General features: G+C 38.9%; 1 protein-coding gene and 2 pseudogenes across 5 annotated transcripts in view; 2 read left to right on the top strand and 1 right to left on the bottom strand.

The window, feature by feature from the left end:
• MROH8 (maestro heat like repeat family member 8) overlaps window positions 1-19,503 on the bottom strand; it is a 45,091-nt gene that overhangs the window by 18,763 nt on the left and 6,825 nt on the right. For all 5 annotated transcript variants that reach the window (XR_004953615.1, XM_036229431.1, XM_016148300.2 and 2 more), the window contains 9 exons: window positions 18,858-18,980; window positions 12,776-12,855; window positions 11,881-12,025; window positions 10,881-10,976; window positions 8,902-9,006; window positions 4,864-4,999; window positions 3,295-3,413; window positions 2,168-2,320; window positions 384-544 (listed from right to left, as the gene is read on the bottom strand). Coding sequence is in view for 4 of the 5 variants with exons in the window: in XM_036229431.1 (XP_036085324.1) it covers window positions 384-544; window positions 2,168-2,320; window positions 3,295-3,413; window positions 4,864-4,999; window positions 8,902-9,006; window positions 10,881-10,976; window positions 11,881-12,025; window positions 12,776-12,855; window positions 18,858-18,980 (1,118 nt within the window). In the remaining variant the exon portion in view is untranslated. The remainder of the gene's footprint in view (window positions 1-383; window positions 545-2,167; window positions 2,321-3,294; window positions 3,414-4,863; window positions 5,000-8,901; window positions 9,007-10,880; window positions 10,977-11,880; window positions 12,026-12,775; window positions 12,856-18,857; window positions 18,981-19,503) is intronic.
• On the top strand, window positions 5,755-5,874 carry LOC118610479 (annotated as a pseudogene).
• On the top strand, window positions 10,061-10,179 carry LOC118610552 (annotated as a pseudogene).

The following is a 19,503-nucleotide window of genomic DNA, read 5'->3' as shown; positions in this document are numbered from 1 at the left end:
ATTAATTTAATAACTTATATTTAAACATTCTCAACATTTTCTTTCAGAGTCTTTCTCATCCAGAATCCAATCAAAGTCTCCTATTGCATTTGGTAATGTCTGTCTGTTTATCTGGAACAGTGGCCCCCAGCACCATTTTTCTTTTATGACGTTAACTTTTTTGAAGAGTTCAGCCCAAATATCTTGTAAGATATTCTTCACTCTGAAGTTGTTGAGTTGTTTCCTTATGTTTATGCATTATATTCTCATTTATATTGCAAGCATCTGTCTATATCTTGTCTCTAAGAATATAATTAGATTTTTGAAGGCAACCATTTTCCGCAATACTCAGAGCTATGTCATACACCCCAATTTAATCCAGAGGATGTACCAGGTTCTGTTACCTGTCATATGGTACTGGATGACACAGAAGGTGGCTGATCACTGTATCTGTGTACTTGGGCCTGGAGAGAAACAAACTCACGGTATTTATGACTTGTTGGCGGACTCTAGGATGGGTGATTAAGGATAGCCGGGCACAGATAGCTCCTATAATTTCTGGCACCTGAAGAGAGAAAAGAAATCACTAGACCTTAATCTTGTGGGACATCGATAGTTACTGAGGCTATTGTAGTTATTTCTCAAAAGTTCTGAGGGTGACTTTTAAAACAGAATGTATATTATTTTTTAAAAAGTTTATTATCAAATGAGGTGACTTTTAAAACAGAATGTTTATTATTTTAAAAAAGTTTATTATCAAAACTACTTAAATATATATCTGTATGTATGTATATGCACATAAAAGGATTTGGAAGAACATTATACAAAGAGGTTAATAATGTGTCTTTGAATGATGAGGGGTTTTTTTTGCTTATATATTTTTTTCTAATTTTCCCTTGATGATTACTTACTAATTTTATAATAATATAAACTAATAAAATTAGCACTGCAAGGAAGCTGGGTTTCGTTCACTCTGACTCTGAGAATGGCAGAGGAGTCATACTTGCTTTCCTCCCAGAGATGTCTATCATGTTTAGGCAAAGGAAATGGACCATTGGGCTTTGGTCCATTTCTCTGCTTGAACTACTCTTCCTGCTGATAGACGCATGGTTTCAGGTCTCTGTGGAAATGTCAGGTTCTCAGGGAGGCAGTCCTCAACCATCTCATATAAAATGGCTGTCATTGCCACCAGTTGCCAGAAACTGGTTTAAGGATGGCGGGTGATGCAATTTTGGCAAAGAAAACAGAAGGGGAAATCTGCTGGGGGCTTTTAGGGAAGAGTAAAGGGGCAAAAGGAAGACAACACCTCTTCTTTGCTGGATAGTCTAGTCTTATCTGGTCATAAAGTCTAAAACTGTAGAGACTATCTTATGACTACAAAAACAGTCACAGTAGAAAGATGCAAAAGCCCCTGTCCCTTTAATAACAAGGTTGAGTCACTAAACATATTCTACTTCCAGACTTACTGTATGAGATAATAAATGCTTTGTTTAAGCTCATCACAGTTGTTGTTTTTTTAACAGCTGATACCACCCAACTGATACAAGTGTCCATCTCACCATGCTCTCATTATATTGTTCTCCTTGCTATTTTAATAGATTAAAAAAAAAATGGGTTTTCATTATTTAAAAATTACTTTTTACTTTTACGAAAATGCACACAATTTTAAAAGCCCAGTGGTATTTCAAGGCTCTCTCCTGCCTATTCTCCAGAGACACTACTTCTATCTCTTCCTGTATATCCTTCCATATTTTTAAATGACATAATTATGTTATTTCTTGATGTAACGATTTTAGACACATTTAAATAAATTCTCTTGATTTTAAACTTACTAAGTCAGCCCCTTCTAGGATTATTGATTGCTTAATTTTAAAAAAATTTGACACCATTAATTAACCAGGATGAGGATCTATATTAAAGTTACCGTGCCGACATGTGTTAATTATATCTTCTCAGAAAAATGACTCTTATGGAAAATATGGACCACATCCTAATTTTTTAAAAATTGCCCTCTCTAGTTGAATGGATGAAAGTTCAACATTGACCAAATGGACTAAAGCTTTGACCCTGGTCTCCCTCAGTAGGTGTTCTCAGCAGATAGGAGCAGCAGAAGAGACCTCAGCAGCTGCAGGAGGGGAGAGGTCTTGCTAACATTTCAAACCCAGGAAATGGCCACTGAGCTTTTTACCTTCTCAAATCGGGATTCTGCATATTTCACCAACGTTATCAGCAGTTCTCCTGCTGACTGCTGGGTGTAGGGATGTTTCAGATTTTTCAGGCCATCCAATGTAGTCATTACAAACTGGCAGAGCTCATTTGAATTGAGAAAAACTTCAAAGACCTGAAATGATTTATGCGTAATGAACTTCCAAGGTATGATAGAGCCCTGAACAAGGAATAGATTCTAAGTTAACAATCAGAGAAGTATACAAAGAAGCACAAGGCTGTTTACTTCAGTCTTGTTTATAAAAGTGAAAAACTAGAAGCAACTCAAATGTCCACTGCTGGGTCTGTGCGTGGCCTTTTACAGCTCGGACTTTTAGAAAGAAGCTTTTTAACTGAGATCCTCGGAAAGAGTCACGCTTTTATAGAAATAGGACTAAAGGAAAGGCCCTAGTGCCATATAGCTGACAGGGTCCCAGGCACAGCTAAATACCTTGCCTGGAGACAATATATTAAAAGAACATGCTATTATGTTTCTCATTGCATTTTGCATTGTAAAAGTCCTTCACGAGATTATAATAGGTATAATCGACCGGGCACTTACCATGTGACAGGCACTAAGCAAAGTATTTTCCACACAAGCATCTCATTTAACCCTTATAACAATTGAATTACCCCAATTTTTTACAGATTCCCTTTGTACAGATGAGGAAACTGACACAGAATTTTAATTACCTGATACTTTTGACCCTACATAAGTAAGACTTCTAGGTCTTCTTTTTTCCCCCATCCTCTACCATAGTGTATGGTACCTAGTAGATGTTTAAATATTTGATGAATAATGAATAAACACATTAATTTAAAAGTTTATAGTTAGTTGGATCAACTACATTTTCTTGAAGCTATTTTTTGTGAGAAGGGTTTACATCTGCAAGAGGCTGGCTAAGGTTAGAACAATTAATGGGAGCACAGCTTGTCTAAAGAGATATCCAAATAGTGACACTGGCCCCATATAAAAATTACCAGTACTTTTTCCAAAGTGGTTTTACCACTTTACATTCCCATGAAAGAATGTATGAGACTTCCGGTTGTTTGCCATCCTCTCCAACATTTCAAGTTGTTTGTATTTATAATTTTTGCCATTCTGATTACCTGAGCAATTTTGAAGGGACAATTGTAGAACTGTTTAATACTGTAGAGGTCTAGGAGTTCTTGACATTTTTTCATTGCTCTTCTCAAACTCTGGTGATTTTTCTTGTCCTGAGTGATATCTGAGAAGAATATACGAAATATTGATACTTTCTGGCTTATTTCTTTCCTCTTGATTTTACAAGTCTGGTTGATCTTCAGGTTTTAAGTGAATCCCAAGATCTCAATCTTCTTGTCTTTGACACTTGAATAAAAATGCCTGGGGACAGGAGTATGTGTTAATCTGAAGGCTTTTTGTAAGAGCACAGCTTTTGAGTGATTGAAGGATAACCAAAGTATGTTAAACTATTCCCCATTTGTGAGGACTTTAGAGAGGTCGCCACAAAAAATTACACAATTTTGTAACTCTTTACGTGTGTAGTTTTCCTGATTGAGTCTGCCAATAGCTCTTCATAGTACCTTGTTTTTCTCATGTTTTATTGTGGGTCATGTTCACTAGAAATTTATATATGAGAAGTCTTTATCATTTGGTTGAAGCTACTGTATCTCCAACTAGAAAATAAGATCTTTAGGGGAAGGGATCTTGTCTGTCTTGTTCACCAGTATATGCCTAGAAGAATAAGTGCTTCATAAATATTTGTTGAATAAATAATCAATTTTATTTCCTTGGCAGTATGTGTTGGCAGACATGCCTCATACTCAGAGCTGCCCAGAGATGAGATTGCTACTTTTGGAAGCACAGAGCTTCCTTATCCTTGGGGTGAGTAAGCCCACGCAACTACTTAGTGGAGGTAGAGTAGACAGAGTCAAGCACTGGGGCAGGGGGATGGAGGAGGGCGTGGCGGAGGGAATGTTGGGTTAGGTATCTTCTAGTCTCTTCTAACTGGGAAGGTCGATGACCCTTCTTGACCATCTGGCCCTCTTTCCATTTTTCAAACTCCTCAGGCTGATAATCTGCTAAGCACCCTTTCTCGCACTGTTCCTTCTGCCTAGTATGCTCTTTTTACATCTTACCTGGCTAATGTTCTTTATTTTTCAAATTATCTTCAGGGAGGCCTTTTCTGAACCCTACACTAAATTTGATACTTACCCTTGTAATTTCTTCTCACGGCAGTTATCTTTATTTATAATAACAGTTATTTGTTGGTTCTTTAATTGTCTGATTCACCCACTAAACTACGTTACACAAGGATTGGACAACTTCTGTCCTGGTTACCGTTGTATCCCAAGTAAGTACTCAGTAAACATTCATGAAATAAATCAACAAAGAAGGCCCAAATGATGGTAAGAACTTCTTGCACTTCTGACCAAACTAATCACTCCCATTTGTCCACAGGGCCACATGTCTAGATACTCTAACTCCATGTAGATGGCTGACGCTGATCCAATGTTATGATTCTAATTATTAAGTCAGTTTGCTGCATCTCTGCCTGTGGACTATGTACCTTTCTTATTGTAAACTACTGCAAAAAAGCTTTTCTAGAATGTGGGGAGTGAGGGCACAGCAGGAATGGTGCTTGTGTTGTGCTAGAGAATTTATTCAGGGCTTCACTGCCATCAGCAGTGCCTTACACTTCAGCCTCAGGGTGATATGCAGCAGGTAGTGTGTGCCCTCTGCAGCCTCCTTGGCCAGCTCTTTCAGTGGGTCTCCACACAGTATTGCCATCAGAGCCACTAGATGTCCAAGTCTTTGGAATCGCAGTGGGAGCTAGTCAGGAAGGAAAAAGAAAAATGTCATTAGAATACAGGCGCATTCAGTACCTTAGATTTAAGTTGTCGTGAAGTAATTTCACTTTCGCCCCCATTCAAGAGAAGTGCAAGAGTTACAATCAGTTCTTGGATCTTTCTAGGGTTAACATTTAACATGTGGAGATGCAATATATTCAACAAATGATATTAAATAAGAAGGTAGAAAAGATAAATGAAGTTAAGAAGAATTTGGTTAGCATGCAGAATACATAATCGTCATTTACTTGAGCTAGGCCATGGAGACAGGCTCTGAACTTTCTCAAAGCTAATGTAGAGGTACACGCAATGTCCCATATAATATGATTCACAATGCTCATAAGATAAGAAGCAAATAACCGTGCAGAAAAAGTACAACTGTTTTTGGATTGAGGCAGAAAAAAATTTCTTCTATGGCTTTTCAGAGAAATACACTGAGATATTGTAAATGATAGCCTTTACAACCTATTTATAGTAAATGCAGCAACACATACACAAAACTGTGTAACATCTTTCATTCACTGATATACCATTCATTCACTCAATCAACAAACACTGAGTGTCAGTTATAAGCTAGAAACTGATTATGACTATGGTACTTAACGGCTAAAATACTATGACTGGCACTGGGACTACAATATCCTGCTCATGGAGGTGATATTCTAGTTGGAAGAACATAAAATAACAAAATAAAGTATATGTATCAAATGGTGATAAATGTTATGATGAAGAAAAATGTACTATGGCCATGCCACCCTGAACCATGCCCGATCTTGTCTGATCTCGGAAGCTAAGCAGGGTCAGGCCTGGCTAGTACTTGGATGGGAGACCACCTAGGAATATCTGGTGCTGCAGGTGTTAAAAAAAAAAATGCAGAGGGAAAGGAATTGCTATTTTAGAATAGTCAGGGACGACTTCATTAATGATAAAATGAGGGATTGAGCTGTGTAGATGTCTTGGAGAAAAGCATTTCAGGCAGAGAATAGCAAGCGCAAAGAGAAGGGAGTACGTGTGACATTTCTGAGGAACAAGTAGGCTAGGTTAGCTGGAACGAATGAGAGCAAAAGAAATAGGAGGTAGATAAGGATGTGGCCAGACGGCATTGCAACTTACAGAATATTGTAAGGATTTTTGTTTTCTTTCTGGTGAGATGGGAAGCCATTGGAGGGTTAGACACTGGAGGGTTCTGAGCAGAGAAGGGACATGAGCTGACCTATATTTAGTCAATGAAAATTTAATTGAGCACCTACTATGTAACATATTCTGTGGTAGGCAATGTGGATACCATGGAAAAGAAGACAAACATAATCACTGATGAAATTTACATTCTATTAGAGGGAAATAGGCCATAAATCAATAAAGAAATAATTAAACAAGATAACCTCTGACTCTAAGAAGAAGTCGTAGGAAGGAAAGAGAGTGATGAGATAGAGAGCGAGGGTAGATCTATTTGTAAGCAAAGGCCTTTCGGAGATGGAAATATTTAAACTGAGCACTAAAGGATGAGGAAAGGTTAGCTTTGTGAAGAACTGAGGAAGGTTATTCCAAGTGGAGGAAGAGCCGGAAGAGCTTTATATGATAAAACTGTAAAGAAGGCCAGTGTGGCTGAAGTAAGGTAGAGAGGCAGGTAGCTAGATCATACAAGATCTTGTATTCTAAGAACAGTTGGAAATCATCGGATCAAAAGAGTAACATGGGTTTTAAGAAGATAACTCTGGCTGCAATACATATAGAGAACAAAGTGGAAAGAAATGAAGTAGAAGCCCCCACTCCAATCCTCATGCACAGAAAGTACTCAGAAGGAATAAATAAAAGTTTTAATGGTGGCTATTTCTGGATGACAAGACATTTTTCTTCTATTCTTAAAAATATTTAAAAATTTTTCTATAATAAATGTATTTATACTCATAATACAAAAAAAAAAAAAAATCCTGAACTTTAAGGCCACTGGAGAATTATGTTCCTAGTCTGACCACTACATGATTCTTTAATATTCTCTTTTCAAATTCTTTATCTTTTTAGGTTTATTTGAGAATGTGAAAAAGGTTTGGGACTCATGGAATATACATTTGTCAAAATGGTACACTTAAATTGGGTAGATTTCATTGTATATCAAATCCAGAAGACTGCACCATGCAAAATCCTGCATACAACATTCTGATGTTCACAGACGCCACACCATACATTAGCAATTTCTCCCTAGGAATAGAATGAGAAGGAAGATCTACAAGGCCCAGAAAGAGATTACGTATAGAAAGGAGTCATCTGAAATTCTTTTTTGTCTTTAATCTGCAGCCAAAATAAGAGGTTGAGTTGTAGAAGGAAAAACAATGTGTTATTGTCACCAGAATAACAACAATAGGGCAGTCAATGATGACAGAATAAGGTGGTCATTGCCGGCCAGAAGTTACTTGCTTTCACTGACTAAAGAGAGAAAAAAGCAAGTAGCATAGTTTGAGGGACTGAATTTACCTGAATAAAGAAGTGAAAAGTTTGGATATGTTTTCAATGTGAGAAATAAGAAAGTTAGTGGAATACTGTCCTTTTAAGCATGACTGATAGACTATTTGTATCCAGGATAAATTCTCTAAGGAAAATTCTGGCATAAGGACCTCACACTCCTACCCTACTCTCCCAATTTCTCTTCCAATTCCTGGCTTTATTATGCAGATTGGAGAAATGACAGATGGAGGACAAGAGGAGCTCCAGTGTCTAGATCTACCTGGGAAAGAGGAAAGAGATTTGCAGATGAAAAAAAGGACTAGACCTAGAAAGAAGGTTCTTTGTTTGGGGAATTTTTTTTTTTTTTTTTAAGGAGTTATAAGAGTGATGCAGGACAGGGCAAATTTCCTGGAGTGGGGTGGGGAACTCAAGCTCTGTACCAAGAGTTCTTTGCTGAGCACAAGAAAGAAGTCAAATGCCCACCAAAGTTAGAGTCAAAAGGAAAGTTTAGTAGAGAAGGGAGAAAGCAAAGGTAAGAGAAAGCAAAGACAAAAAGCCAAGACAAGGAAAATAAAAGCACGTTGTGTCGGGGAATCCAGTTTACATATCATTCTTAGTTTCTGTGAGTTAAAGTTTAAAGACTTTGTTTACCCATTTTCCTTTGATGTGGGCATACAGTGAGAAAAGATAAGAGTATGTAGGGAGAAAAAGTAAAAATATGTAGTGTGAAAGGCGTGTTGGCAGTTCCCAGGCTTTGATCCATAGGTACCCCATGATTTTAGCCATAGGGAATGAATGATTTTATTTTGTGTAGGATGTCACTTCAAGACTTTTTTTGTTTTTCCTTCACAGTGTGGGGAAATGGTTTGTTAGCAATACCAGCAGAAATCTGCCTTTGTCCTGCAGGTTTCCTTGTGGTCTGGCTGTAGGGCTGATCCACATATTGCAGTCTCTGAATATAGCTTGATCTAACATTAGGAGAGGATTCAGAAGAACTGAGAAGTGAGAGTGAAAAACAGAAATGAGAGGATTTACAAAGAGGAACCGCCAGAACCATTTTCTTTGAGATACTGAGAGATATGTAAATGTTTACTTATATTTGCCTGTGGGACTTTATGACTTCAAATACAACAGTGCACAGAGACTAGGCCACTGTGAGCCCTCAGATATTTTTAGGTTACATTTATTTACTCATTCATTCAAAAATATTTACTATGATGTTCTCGCTCTTGTACTAAGCAATGGGGATGCAAGATTTATAAAGAAAGTATCTGGCCTCAAGCTGCTTGAATTTTAGGAGAGGGGTAGATATGTAAATATTGCTAAAGGCTATGATATTACATGAGCACGGAGGAATTACCAGTCTGGGGGTCATAAATAGGAGGGATATAGTAACAGGATAACTTTAGATCCTTCTCCTTCTGCAACTGAAGGGTTGCTTACCTTCAAGTCGAGATGTCTGGACAAGCACTTTAGAACTTGCGCCATGCTGGTTGTGGCCCGTTCCCGCTCATGGTCTTTGACTGACTGTAGCCATGGATCCATGTGCTATTAAAAATGAAGAGAGTCTAGATGGTTTATCAGGAAGAGCTGAGATAACACTCTTATTCTGTATGGAAGAAAATGGGGAGAGAGAAGTTCCACCTGTCACTACTACGTCTGAAAATATTTTCCTAGGCGATAACCAGTTTTCGTTGGAAATGAAAGTGGTGGGATGACAAGGCACAAAGACCCAGGGGATCAAATGGTCTGCAGTCCACTTATTTTCGAGACGTATTTTCCCTTTATCCCACTTTCTTCTATTATTTATTCTATTCTTCTGTATGTTTTCAACTTTCTAGAAAGTTGGAAAGAAAGAAAATTAATGATGTGCTATTAAAGAACTCTGAGGATGGGGAAATTGCATCTGTCTGCAACAGTCATGGGATGATTCAAGGAGAAGATACTAATATCCATGACTAGGAGTTTCACAAAGAAGATGACATTTCAGGTAGAAAAAAACAGCTCGTATTAAGCTGCCAGTGCAGGCAAGGAGAAGGCACAACTGCATAAAAAAGAGAAACCCAATCTGGCTGGAGTGTTGAGGTACAAATAGAAGAGGAATGAGAAATAATGTTAAGACTGGTTGTGGCAAAGATAAATGTCCATCTGCACTTAGATACAAATGATTAATAATAGTTTAAAGGGCTACCGCTTTCTGGGATATCGGCATCTTGAAAAGGGGCAATGGAGCAAGATGCATGATTTTTAGTGAATACATTCCAATGAATAAATCCCTAATGATGGAATGGCATCTGTGAGGACCTGACAGGTAGGGGCAGGTGGGTGTTAACAACCTTTAAATCTTGCCTGGCAGGCAGCTGCCTATATACTCATTCATGAGGCTGACTGTTCTCTGGTCATCGAAACTGTTCTATGGTAGTAAGCAGTAATAATTTAAGGCATTAATTACAGCAACCATTTAAAGCTTTCATTGAAAGAACCTGTGGTACATATATACAATGGAATATTACTCAGCCATGTGAAGAGATGAAATACTGTCATTTGCGACAACATGGGTGGAAATTGAGATAATCATGCTAAGCAAAATAAGCCAGACAGAGTCTACAGCCATGCCATCCTGAACAAGCCCAATCTCGTCTGATCTCAGAAGCTAAGGAGGATTGGGTCTGGTTAGTACTTGGATGGGAGACCACCTAGGAAGATCGTGTGCTGTGGGCATAAAAAATAAAAAATAAGGGATTGTAAGCTGACGAGGTCCTTGCAATCTGTGAGGTCAACCAAGGGTTGCCTCACCTAAAAAAAGAAAAAAGAAAAGAAAAGGAAAAGAAATAAAACAGACAGAAAAAGTTGAAAATCGCACGATATCACTTATATGTGAGATATAAACCTAAAAGCAACAAATGAATGAGATGAACAGAGACTTGTGGACATGGAAATAGACTCATGGTTACCAGAGGGTAGTGAGGAGGGAGGGGGAAACAGATGGGGTAAAAGGGGTCAAATATGTGGTGACGGAAAGAAATCTAATTATGGGAGGTGAACACACAATGTAAATATATATATGCCTTACTGTTAAAATGTACAGCTGAAACTTACTGGATTTCATTAACCAATGTCACCATAAAAAAACTTAATTAATGTGACTTAAAAAAATAAATAAAGCATTTATTAAAGTCCATTTATTCAATACTCATAGTAATTATTATCTCAATTTAAAGGCGAAAAAATGAGATGCTGATGAATTTATTTCTTGATGAATTTATAACTAATAAATGGCAGATAGTTGGAATTTGAACCCGTCTTACTCCAACTGGATAGTTGATACTCTTAACTATTATGCTTAATCCTGCCACATTTTCTTCTTCTACTTTCACAGTAAATAGGAACAATTTCCTATTCTCTCCTGATATCCTATTTACCTTCAAAATGGTGTCAAGATTTTCCAAATGTGGGTCTTTTACCACCAAACTCTGGAGCATCTCACAGAATGCCTGAAACGTCTGCCTGTAGAGACACTGAAAAGGCAAAGCATCAGTGATGCCCCCCTATGTGAAGTTCCCCAATATCGTACACTTTTAAGACTCTCCTCATAACCTTAGACTTTACTCAAAGGCGCAGAACCAGTGTGAAAGTACTGGTAGGCAGTCTGTGACCCGAGGTGAAACAATATATGTTCATTATTACATGGACACCTCGGCATCACGGGGAACATAGTCAACTGATTCTAACTATATCTGGGGTCTTACTTAGGGTCATCAAGGTACTTTTAAAGTTTGAATTGTGACTCCGATATCTTGAAACAAAGGGGAACAAAGTCCCCTCTGTCGACTACTTTATCACCCAGTCTACTAGTGAGAGAAAGAAATCAAGGCCTTTGCATTTCCTCCTCTCTCTCCCTGAAAACTTCTCCTCCAGAGATAGCCATACTCTCTTCAACTATGGCCTCATCTCGAAAGCTTTCTCTGACTGCACTGTATAAAAAAGCCTCTCAACCAGGGTCCTCTTTATCCTCTTTTTTTCCTGTTTTATTTTTTTCATAGCACTTACTACCACCTGATATTAAATTCACCAGCGGTTTGTATCTCTGCTACTAGACATAAGCTCCTTAGATGGGAGAGTGTTTTGCTGTATTTCTGCTGCTTATCATGATGTTTAGCACACGAGAACCCTAAAGACCTGCTAAGTATGTGAACACTCCACCTTATTTTAAAGTCAAAAGCAAGGAAAGAAGGAATGAGGGGGGAAAGAAAGAAGACAAAATGAAGAGGGGGAAAAAAAAGGTAATTTAACCACCTATTTTATTTACTAGACTTCGCTTAAATGGTTTTTGGCTAGTTCCAAAAAATCAATTGTATTCTCAAAAGGCCAAGATCAGCCGACCCTGGGGATGCTAAGTTATTACAGCGAAGAGTGCGTTACCTCTGAGTCGTAGGACCCACTTGGCATGACTTCCTGCAGCTGGGTAAGAGTCTTTATTGAGGGCAGAGCAATTATACTTTTGGTGATAAGACTGAACAAGTCATCTCGATCTTCAGAGCCAAACAGCAAATGGACATGTTGGTAACTAAGAAAAGACAGTTTGGGAATAGCAAGCAAGCTGGCAAGAGTTCGATTTGACATTAATAAGCAGGAAGCGAAGTAACCCAAAAGGAAAGGGTAGACTGATGGGTATATCATTCTGACGGAAGTCAATCTGTTTGGTTACATCTCACGGAAGGTTAGAGGCAGAGTTTCAGGCTCCGAACCTCTATCTTTCTTCTCCTTTCCTCTCTGCCTCCCCAGGAGGTCACTGGAGTAGCATCTTTCCAGGCTTTCCTCCAGCCCAACCATGGAGAGAAGCCTGTTACAGTCTAATATAGTAAACCACAATTTTCCGAAGTGTGTTCTGGCGAATGTTTATTAGTTTGGAAAATAGAGGATTAAACCAAGTTAAAAAAAATTTTTTTTAACTCCAGGACTTCTTGGGACATTTAATCAGTTAATGTGTAACACAAATCTCCAAGAAGGGTAAACAGCAGGTGGCCCATCCAAGTTTCTTGGACTATGGAACTCCACCGTCATAAAGCGTATATGGAAGTAACTCTCCATTGAGTATACTCTGGACAAAACTGAATTCCAAAGAGGTTCCAATAAGATCTTTTAGATATGGATGGTTGGATACATGATATCAAAGTTCTTACACAAAACAGGGATTTGACTTCTTTTCTATCTAAATGGTTCTGAGAAGGTAAAAATATGGAACACGTCAGTTGGTTCTGGTATTGGCCCCAAATGAGGAACCAGAACGCATGTGTAAGGGGCATGTGGGTATCACCTGAGGTCAGTGATGGTGACAAAGACCTCCTGGCGCACAGGGCTGAAGAGAGAATGCAGGGGCTCCTCTTCCACCAGCATCTGCAATGAGAAAGAACTTCAGAGATGAGAATGTGCCAGGTTACTAGGCCAAATGATCAGAGATGTGGGTGGCCTGCAAGAATAACAGCAAGCCCTTCAGTGGGCTCTGTTCCTGGTAGGACAGTGGCCAGGCCAGGAGTCTATCCTCTGGAGCCAGACCCTGAGGTCTGACTCTGCCTCTTACTAGCTGTTTGAGCAGAAATGAGTTATTTAACCTTCCTGTATCTCAGTTTCCTCATCTATAAAACGAAATAACAATGCTACTTACCTTCATGGGGGTGGCTGTGAATATTAGATGAGCTAATTCATAATACCTAGAAGTCCTCAATAACTGAGATAGTGTCTGTTATTCACTGTTTTTATTACTAGTGGTTATTTCCAGTTTAGGCATCTTAACTTTCGTTTTTACTAAACCAGTCATCTGTACTACGGTACCTAATAGTTTTCTAAGTTACTTGTCCTAGAAAAGGAATAACTTTCCAAATTCCAAATTGGCAGAGGGAAAGCTGCCTTCCTCTGCTGGAAAAATCTGCAGAGTGAAAGAGAGGAAAAAACAGAGGCTTTGGAGCTCTATAGATGGCACCTGGGAGTGTGCTCCGGCTCTGCCACTCACTCACTGTGTGACCTGAAGGTATAAGCTCCCCGATGCCTGAGTTTCCTTATCTGCATGGAGGAGATAAGAATACATCTCAGAGCCCTTGAGCCACCCTTCTCTTGCTCAGGCCGACTTTCACATCTGGAAGTGTACTGTTGATTTACTATCTCTTCTAAGAAAGCTATTCTTTTGCTGCTGTAAAACAAACAAACCAAAAAACCTGTCTGTCTATCTGTCTATCTATCTATCTATCTATCTATCTATCTATCTATCTATCTATCTATCTATCATCTATCTCAGGGAGTTGATGTGAAGAGCAAATATAAATAGCTGTAGTGGAAAATTCATTGCATTGACCACCCAGTCTCTCTGGGAACTGCTCCCAGCCCACACAGGAGCATCTCGCAGTCATGTTTCTGCTAAGCCATTCTGTCCCACTAACCACAGGTCATTTTTCCAGGAGTAGATACCATGGTGAATTAGATTCTTTCTCAGTAATCTGGAATTGAGACAAAGGGCTTTAATCTCAGTCTGGTTGATCGACCCAAAGGAGAAATTTAAAGTTTAGGAGTAATGGGCCCTATGGACAAGGTAACAGAAAGCCAATTTTGAGAAGAGAGGGGTAGAGGAGGAGGAGGGAGGGAGGAAGGGAGAGAAAGAGATAGAGAACTGGAAATGCATACAAAGGTGCAAAGATAAGAGATCGATAGAAAATTCTCCCTGAGTATGTGAAAGTATATGCTTTTGTTTTTGTTTTTTCTTCGTCTGGTTTCATTCCCTTCCTGGAGCAGACCGCTCTTCCTGTCATAGGATTCTGTGAGTATTCAGTTAGCCTAAGAACAAATCTCTCCTTTGGTGTTTCAGCAGGTTTTAATGGATTTCTCTTACCTGTCACAAAACAAAACAAACCAACCCTCACTTGGAACTGAGGTAGTGCCCAGGAGGCAGTGCTCAATAAATATTACCATGTTCTATTTCTTGCCCCTTTCGGAGTTTTCCTCTTATTTTCCAACTCTGGTCAGATCTTGCTGGTGTCCTGCTGATCTTCTTTCTTATTTCCTTAAGGAACTTAGTTATTTTTATGGCTTTATGGCCTGGAAGGAACAAAGCATAAGGCTCTGCCTTCAGCCTCCCAGTGCGCTACTCGTCCAAATTTAGTTACCTCATGGGCGTGGCCACTAAGATCACAACTACAACCTGGCAATTTGGTGTTAAAAAGTGAGTTCATTATCTACCCTCCTCCCCAGACTTCAACTGTTGTTAACAGTTCCCTTTCCCAGGGCTCATAGAAAAGATGGTTTAAGATTTATTTCTTCTTTATTCAGTTCCTACATCCAATCGATCATAGTGATGGCCTCCCTGCTCTGCGGTTTGATTCTCCATCCCTGCCGTCATATCTCACATGTGGATGAAGGCAGAGCCCTCTTAATTAAACCACTAGGCCTGCATTCCCTTCTGACCTCAATCTACTAGACCACTTCTGCCAGAATAACCTTTGTTTTCTTTCTCCTTTTTTAATTAGTGAGGTCTGAAAGGCTTATTATTTACCCACAATTATACTAACCACTACAGGGAACTCAGAAGTGAGAGGCAATTTTTTGTTTGTAAAGTATTTGTGTAGTAGAACCACATGGGGTGCCTACCCAGATCACAGCAATCACCCCTTCTCTGGGAACTGCCTCCAATACACAGGAAAGGGTACCCAGAAGTCCTATCATTACTTTATGATGCTGCCCCAAGACACACCTGGTGATGCAGGCATGGAGAACAAACCCAGTCTGGGCTAATCAGATTCTCCCAGAATTTGGAATTTTAGTGATAGACACAGACTGCAAGCCGCAGGAGGTTTGGCCCTGCCTTCGAAACCCCTGGAGCTGTCCTGGAACCTGCTCTTGGCTTGATTGTTAAACCTCTTCCTTAGACTCTAAGGGAAATAACTTAGCATCCTTTGTTTTGTTTGTTTGTTTTGAACTTAGGTGAGCCAGAGTTGATTGTTGTTGCTCGCCCCAAGAATAATCTTAACCAATGTTAACAAAATGAGATACTTTGTCTCAAAGGTCTTAATGAAAGCCAGAGATATTACTACCTCCATTTTCTGGGTGAAGCTAGAGGTTTAGTGAAGCTAAGTGATTTGTCTAAGATCACACAGGTTGTGCTTGACAGAATTAGAACTAGAAATTGTGTCTTCTGGTTTCCTAAAGTAGCTCCCTTTCCTCTCTACTCTTCTGCTTCAGGGAGCTCAAACTCTTACGAGGACAACTGGACAGTCTTTTCATATTAGTTCAGTCTACTGTGAAATAGCCTCTGACCTCCTTCAACATTTATTATCCATACCGCTAAAGACTCTTCCTGAAACATCATTCTCATCCATTTCCTGCCTTGCTGCTCAAGTTATATATCACATTGTCACAGTGCCTCTTCAATGCTGAGTGCACTCTTTAACTACTTACCAAACAACAACATAGTAGTAGGGTTTTGTGGAGGACTTCAGATGCAGAATTAGGGTAGAGACCCAAGCTAGTAGAGAATTATGAGGCACCAGGGACAAGTCTGGCTATATTAAAATTCTACTACAGTAGGTCTTGGTGCCCCTGCCTGCTGTTGGGCACTACTGGCTATTCTGCCATATTGCAGGATGCTGAACCCTGGCCTTGGCCTAGCCAGGCAATTTATCATTTAAAGCCCCTACCTACTGAGTTCTCTCAACTCTATCCATCACATCCTTCGAGGGTTAGATCAGGAGAGCTATCTGAATTAATTTGACTTCAATCTTGTCTTTACTTTACTCTAAATTTCAGTTGCAATTTTTTACTTTTAAAATTCTCAACAGACTTTATGTAGCTTTTTTGATTTTGAGGTAACAGATGCACGATAAACTGTACATATTTAAAACGTATAGTTTTTGATTTTTGACATATGTATACATCCATGAAATCATCACCACAATCGAGATCATAAACAAAGAGATCACTCCCAAAAGTTTTCTACTTTGTAATTTCTCTTTCCTGCCCCTCCCTATTCTGCTTCTATTTCCAGGAAACCACTCGTCCGATGTCACTATAGGTTTTGCAGGTTTTAGATTTTTATCTAAATAGAATCACACAGTAAATCCTTTTTTTTTTTTTTTTTTTTTGGTCCAGCATCTTTCACTCAACATAATTATTTTGAGATTCATCAAAGTTGTAGTGAGTATCAAAAGCTCATTCCTTTTTATTACTGGGTAGTATTCTGATGTATGGATATACCAAAATGTGTTTATCCGTTCACCTGCTGATGGACATTTGGGCTGTTTCCAATGTGTAGCTATTACAGAGCTGCTATGAACATTTGTGTACGTCTTTGTATAGACATGTGCTTCATTTTACCTAGGAGTAGAATAGCTGGGTCACGTGGTAAATGTATACTTAACTTTTAAAGAAACTGCTAAACTGCTTCCCAAAGTGGTTGTGCCATTTTACATTCCCACCAGCAGTGAATGAGAGCTCCAGTTGCACCATATCTCACCAACACTTGGTATCATCTTTCTTATTTATTGTAGCCATTCTAGTGGGGGTATAGTTAAATCTCATTGTGGTTGTAATTTGTTGTTCCCTAATCACAATGATGGAGCGTCTTTTCATGTACTTATTTATATGTCTTCTTTGGTGAAGTGTTGTAACAGATTTTTTCCCCTTCCTTATCCTCCTTGGTTCCTTTTATTTCGATATTGCAGAGTCATACATCAGCATAAGTCATGAGAAGACTGGAAAATGCCTTAAAATTCTTTTTTTATAATGACCCTGGCTTTCTCCTCCGATGGTTTCCTCCGCAAAACAGCCTTTTGGGTATTGGGAGCTGCACCCTTTTATCTCCTGCACATGCACTTGCAGGGACTTCGTAGACTTGTACAATGATACAGTGATCCAAGCAATTCTCTCATGAACACCAACTACCCTTAATTCTTCAAGACTAAACCCTCTGCTTGCCCTCTGGTTGATATCTGACAGTGGGTATTTTACTACTGGCTGGACAGGTCCAGGTGCACAGTGCTTTTGCTGTTTGAGACTTGCACGTGTGGATCTTCTGAACAGGCTGGTTAAACAATGTGCCAACCCATTGCTGCCAATTCTTGTAGAAGTAGGACTCTGGAATCACGCCATCTGGCTGGGTCCTATGGCTGCCTATACTCCTCTTTCCATGGAGTACAGCCAAGTAGAAAGCTGCGTTCATTCTGAAATCTGCATTACATCATTCTGTTCTTTTTGATGTATTGTTTGGAATACTTTTCAACCTATTTATGAGGTGTGGTCATTTCCAAGACGATTGTAAACTCTCAGAAGGCAAGAATTAATACTTTCAGAAAATGTGTATCCTTTGGCAAAGTACCAGAGTGTTCTAGATACAGAAGACCCTTGATAACTATCTATTGCTGGACAAACCTGTTAACTGGTTAGCCTCCACTTCTGAAAACTAATTATCATTCTAATTAGCCTTACAGATCTGTAGGTTGAAAAGAACTGCTTATTTTCCTGGAGTGTATAAGAAATCCCAGACTCAGAATTTTAGAGCTTTAGAGAAACTGGAGGGGACATTTCACAATGAGAAAACGAAAGCATCAAAAAGTTACATGCTCGCTTACGTGTGTCTCCTCCTTCATAAAGCCCTTCTGGAGAATTTGGCAAGGAATTGACCACTCGCTCACTCCTCTGAGCCCTCACTATACCTATTTAAACTTTCGTCACAGTCCCCGTGACAGTTGATTGATTACACCTTACTTGGTTGCAAGAACAGGAGTTATGGCTTCTTTTTCTTTGTAGTTCCAATTCCCAAGATACTGCTTGGAATTTTCAGGCACTTAAAAAGGCAATGACTGAATGAGTTAGTGGCAGAGTGTGGCTGGAGTTAGTGAATAATAGGATGAAAAACACTAATAAAAAGAATACAATCATGTTTCTCAGATGCAAAATATGTGTTAGGTACCATGCTACCTGGCTTACATTTTTTTTTTTCATTTATTTCTTATTTAATACACTCAATAGCTCTGTGAAGTAGATACAGCTGTTCTTATTTTATAGACGAGGAAACTGAGGCACTGAGAAGTTAGTAGTTTCCCCAAGTCGCATTGCTAAAAAGTGGCAGAACTGGTACGTGAACCTCGGCATTTGATCATAGAGTCTGCCTCAAAACTAGTGCTTCATTAATGAGAATGTAGCATTGTTTTTACTGAGTAATTCAAATGCTGTTCCTCTCCTTTTTACTCTTGTTTCAATTAGTTTTCAAGGATGATTATTGTGTGGAGTACCCCTGAGTATTTCTCCTTCATGCAGAGATACTGATATGAGAAGGGGATAAAGCCACTGAAAAATTTGTTAGCCAGGTCACTGGATTTGCATGCTCCCAATAACTGTGATAAGGTCACAATACTTACATTTAGGATATGTACAATGTCTGCTATGTAGCTGTGAATGAATGATTCTGTGGTTTCATCATAGGGTAAAGTTCGGCTGAGAGAAGACAAAGATCTTAGGAATGTCAGCTTCTCAAGTTCACTCTGAATTAGTGGAAAAATGATGAAAATACAATTATACATTATAACCTCACTTAATAATTGTAGAAGACATTTGAAAGTTTCTTGGAATCTTTTAAACATCTGACATCTCATTCAATCCAATATCGGTCTTTTATTTAAGAAATGAATAAATTACAGAGGAATAAAATTCCTTGTCCACTGGCCCTGTCTGGGTTTGGGACCTTGTTTTCCCTCTAAGCTAGATTACTAAGTGCTCCATGATAGCTCTCCCAATTAATCTTTGCTTCCCCACCTACCCACCCTGTATATTGCTGTCTGGTTTAGCTTTCTAATGGTGATATCTGATGCTGCCGCTTCTAGCTCTCTTGATGTTATGAAAGATTCATTATTTCGAGTCTTTAAAATGAGCCTATTAAAATGCAAGTTCTGATTCGAAAAATAATATCTTTTTTGTATTATTCCTTTTTCTAAATATAAAAGTAATATTTATTAGAGAAACTTGGAAAAAATAAAGTCTAAAGAAGAAAATAAAAGACAACAGTAA

This window comes from Rousettus aegyptiacus, unplaced genomic scaffold (genome assembly GCF_014176215.1).
Source record: "Rousettus aegyptiacus isolate mRouAeg1 unplaced genomic scaffold, mRouAeg1.p scaffold_m13_p_12, whole genome shotgun sequence".
NCBI lineage: Eukaryota > Metazoa > Chordata > Mammalia > Chiroptera > Pteropodidae > Rousettus > Rousettus aegyptiacus.
The sequence above is the reverse complement of the archived record's forward strand: the minus strand, read 5'-3'. Positions and strand labels throughout refer to the sequence as shown.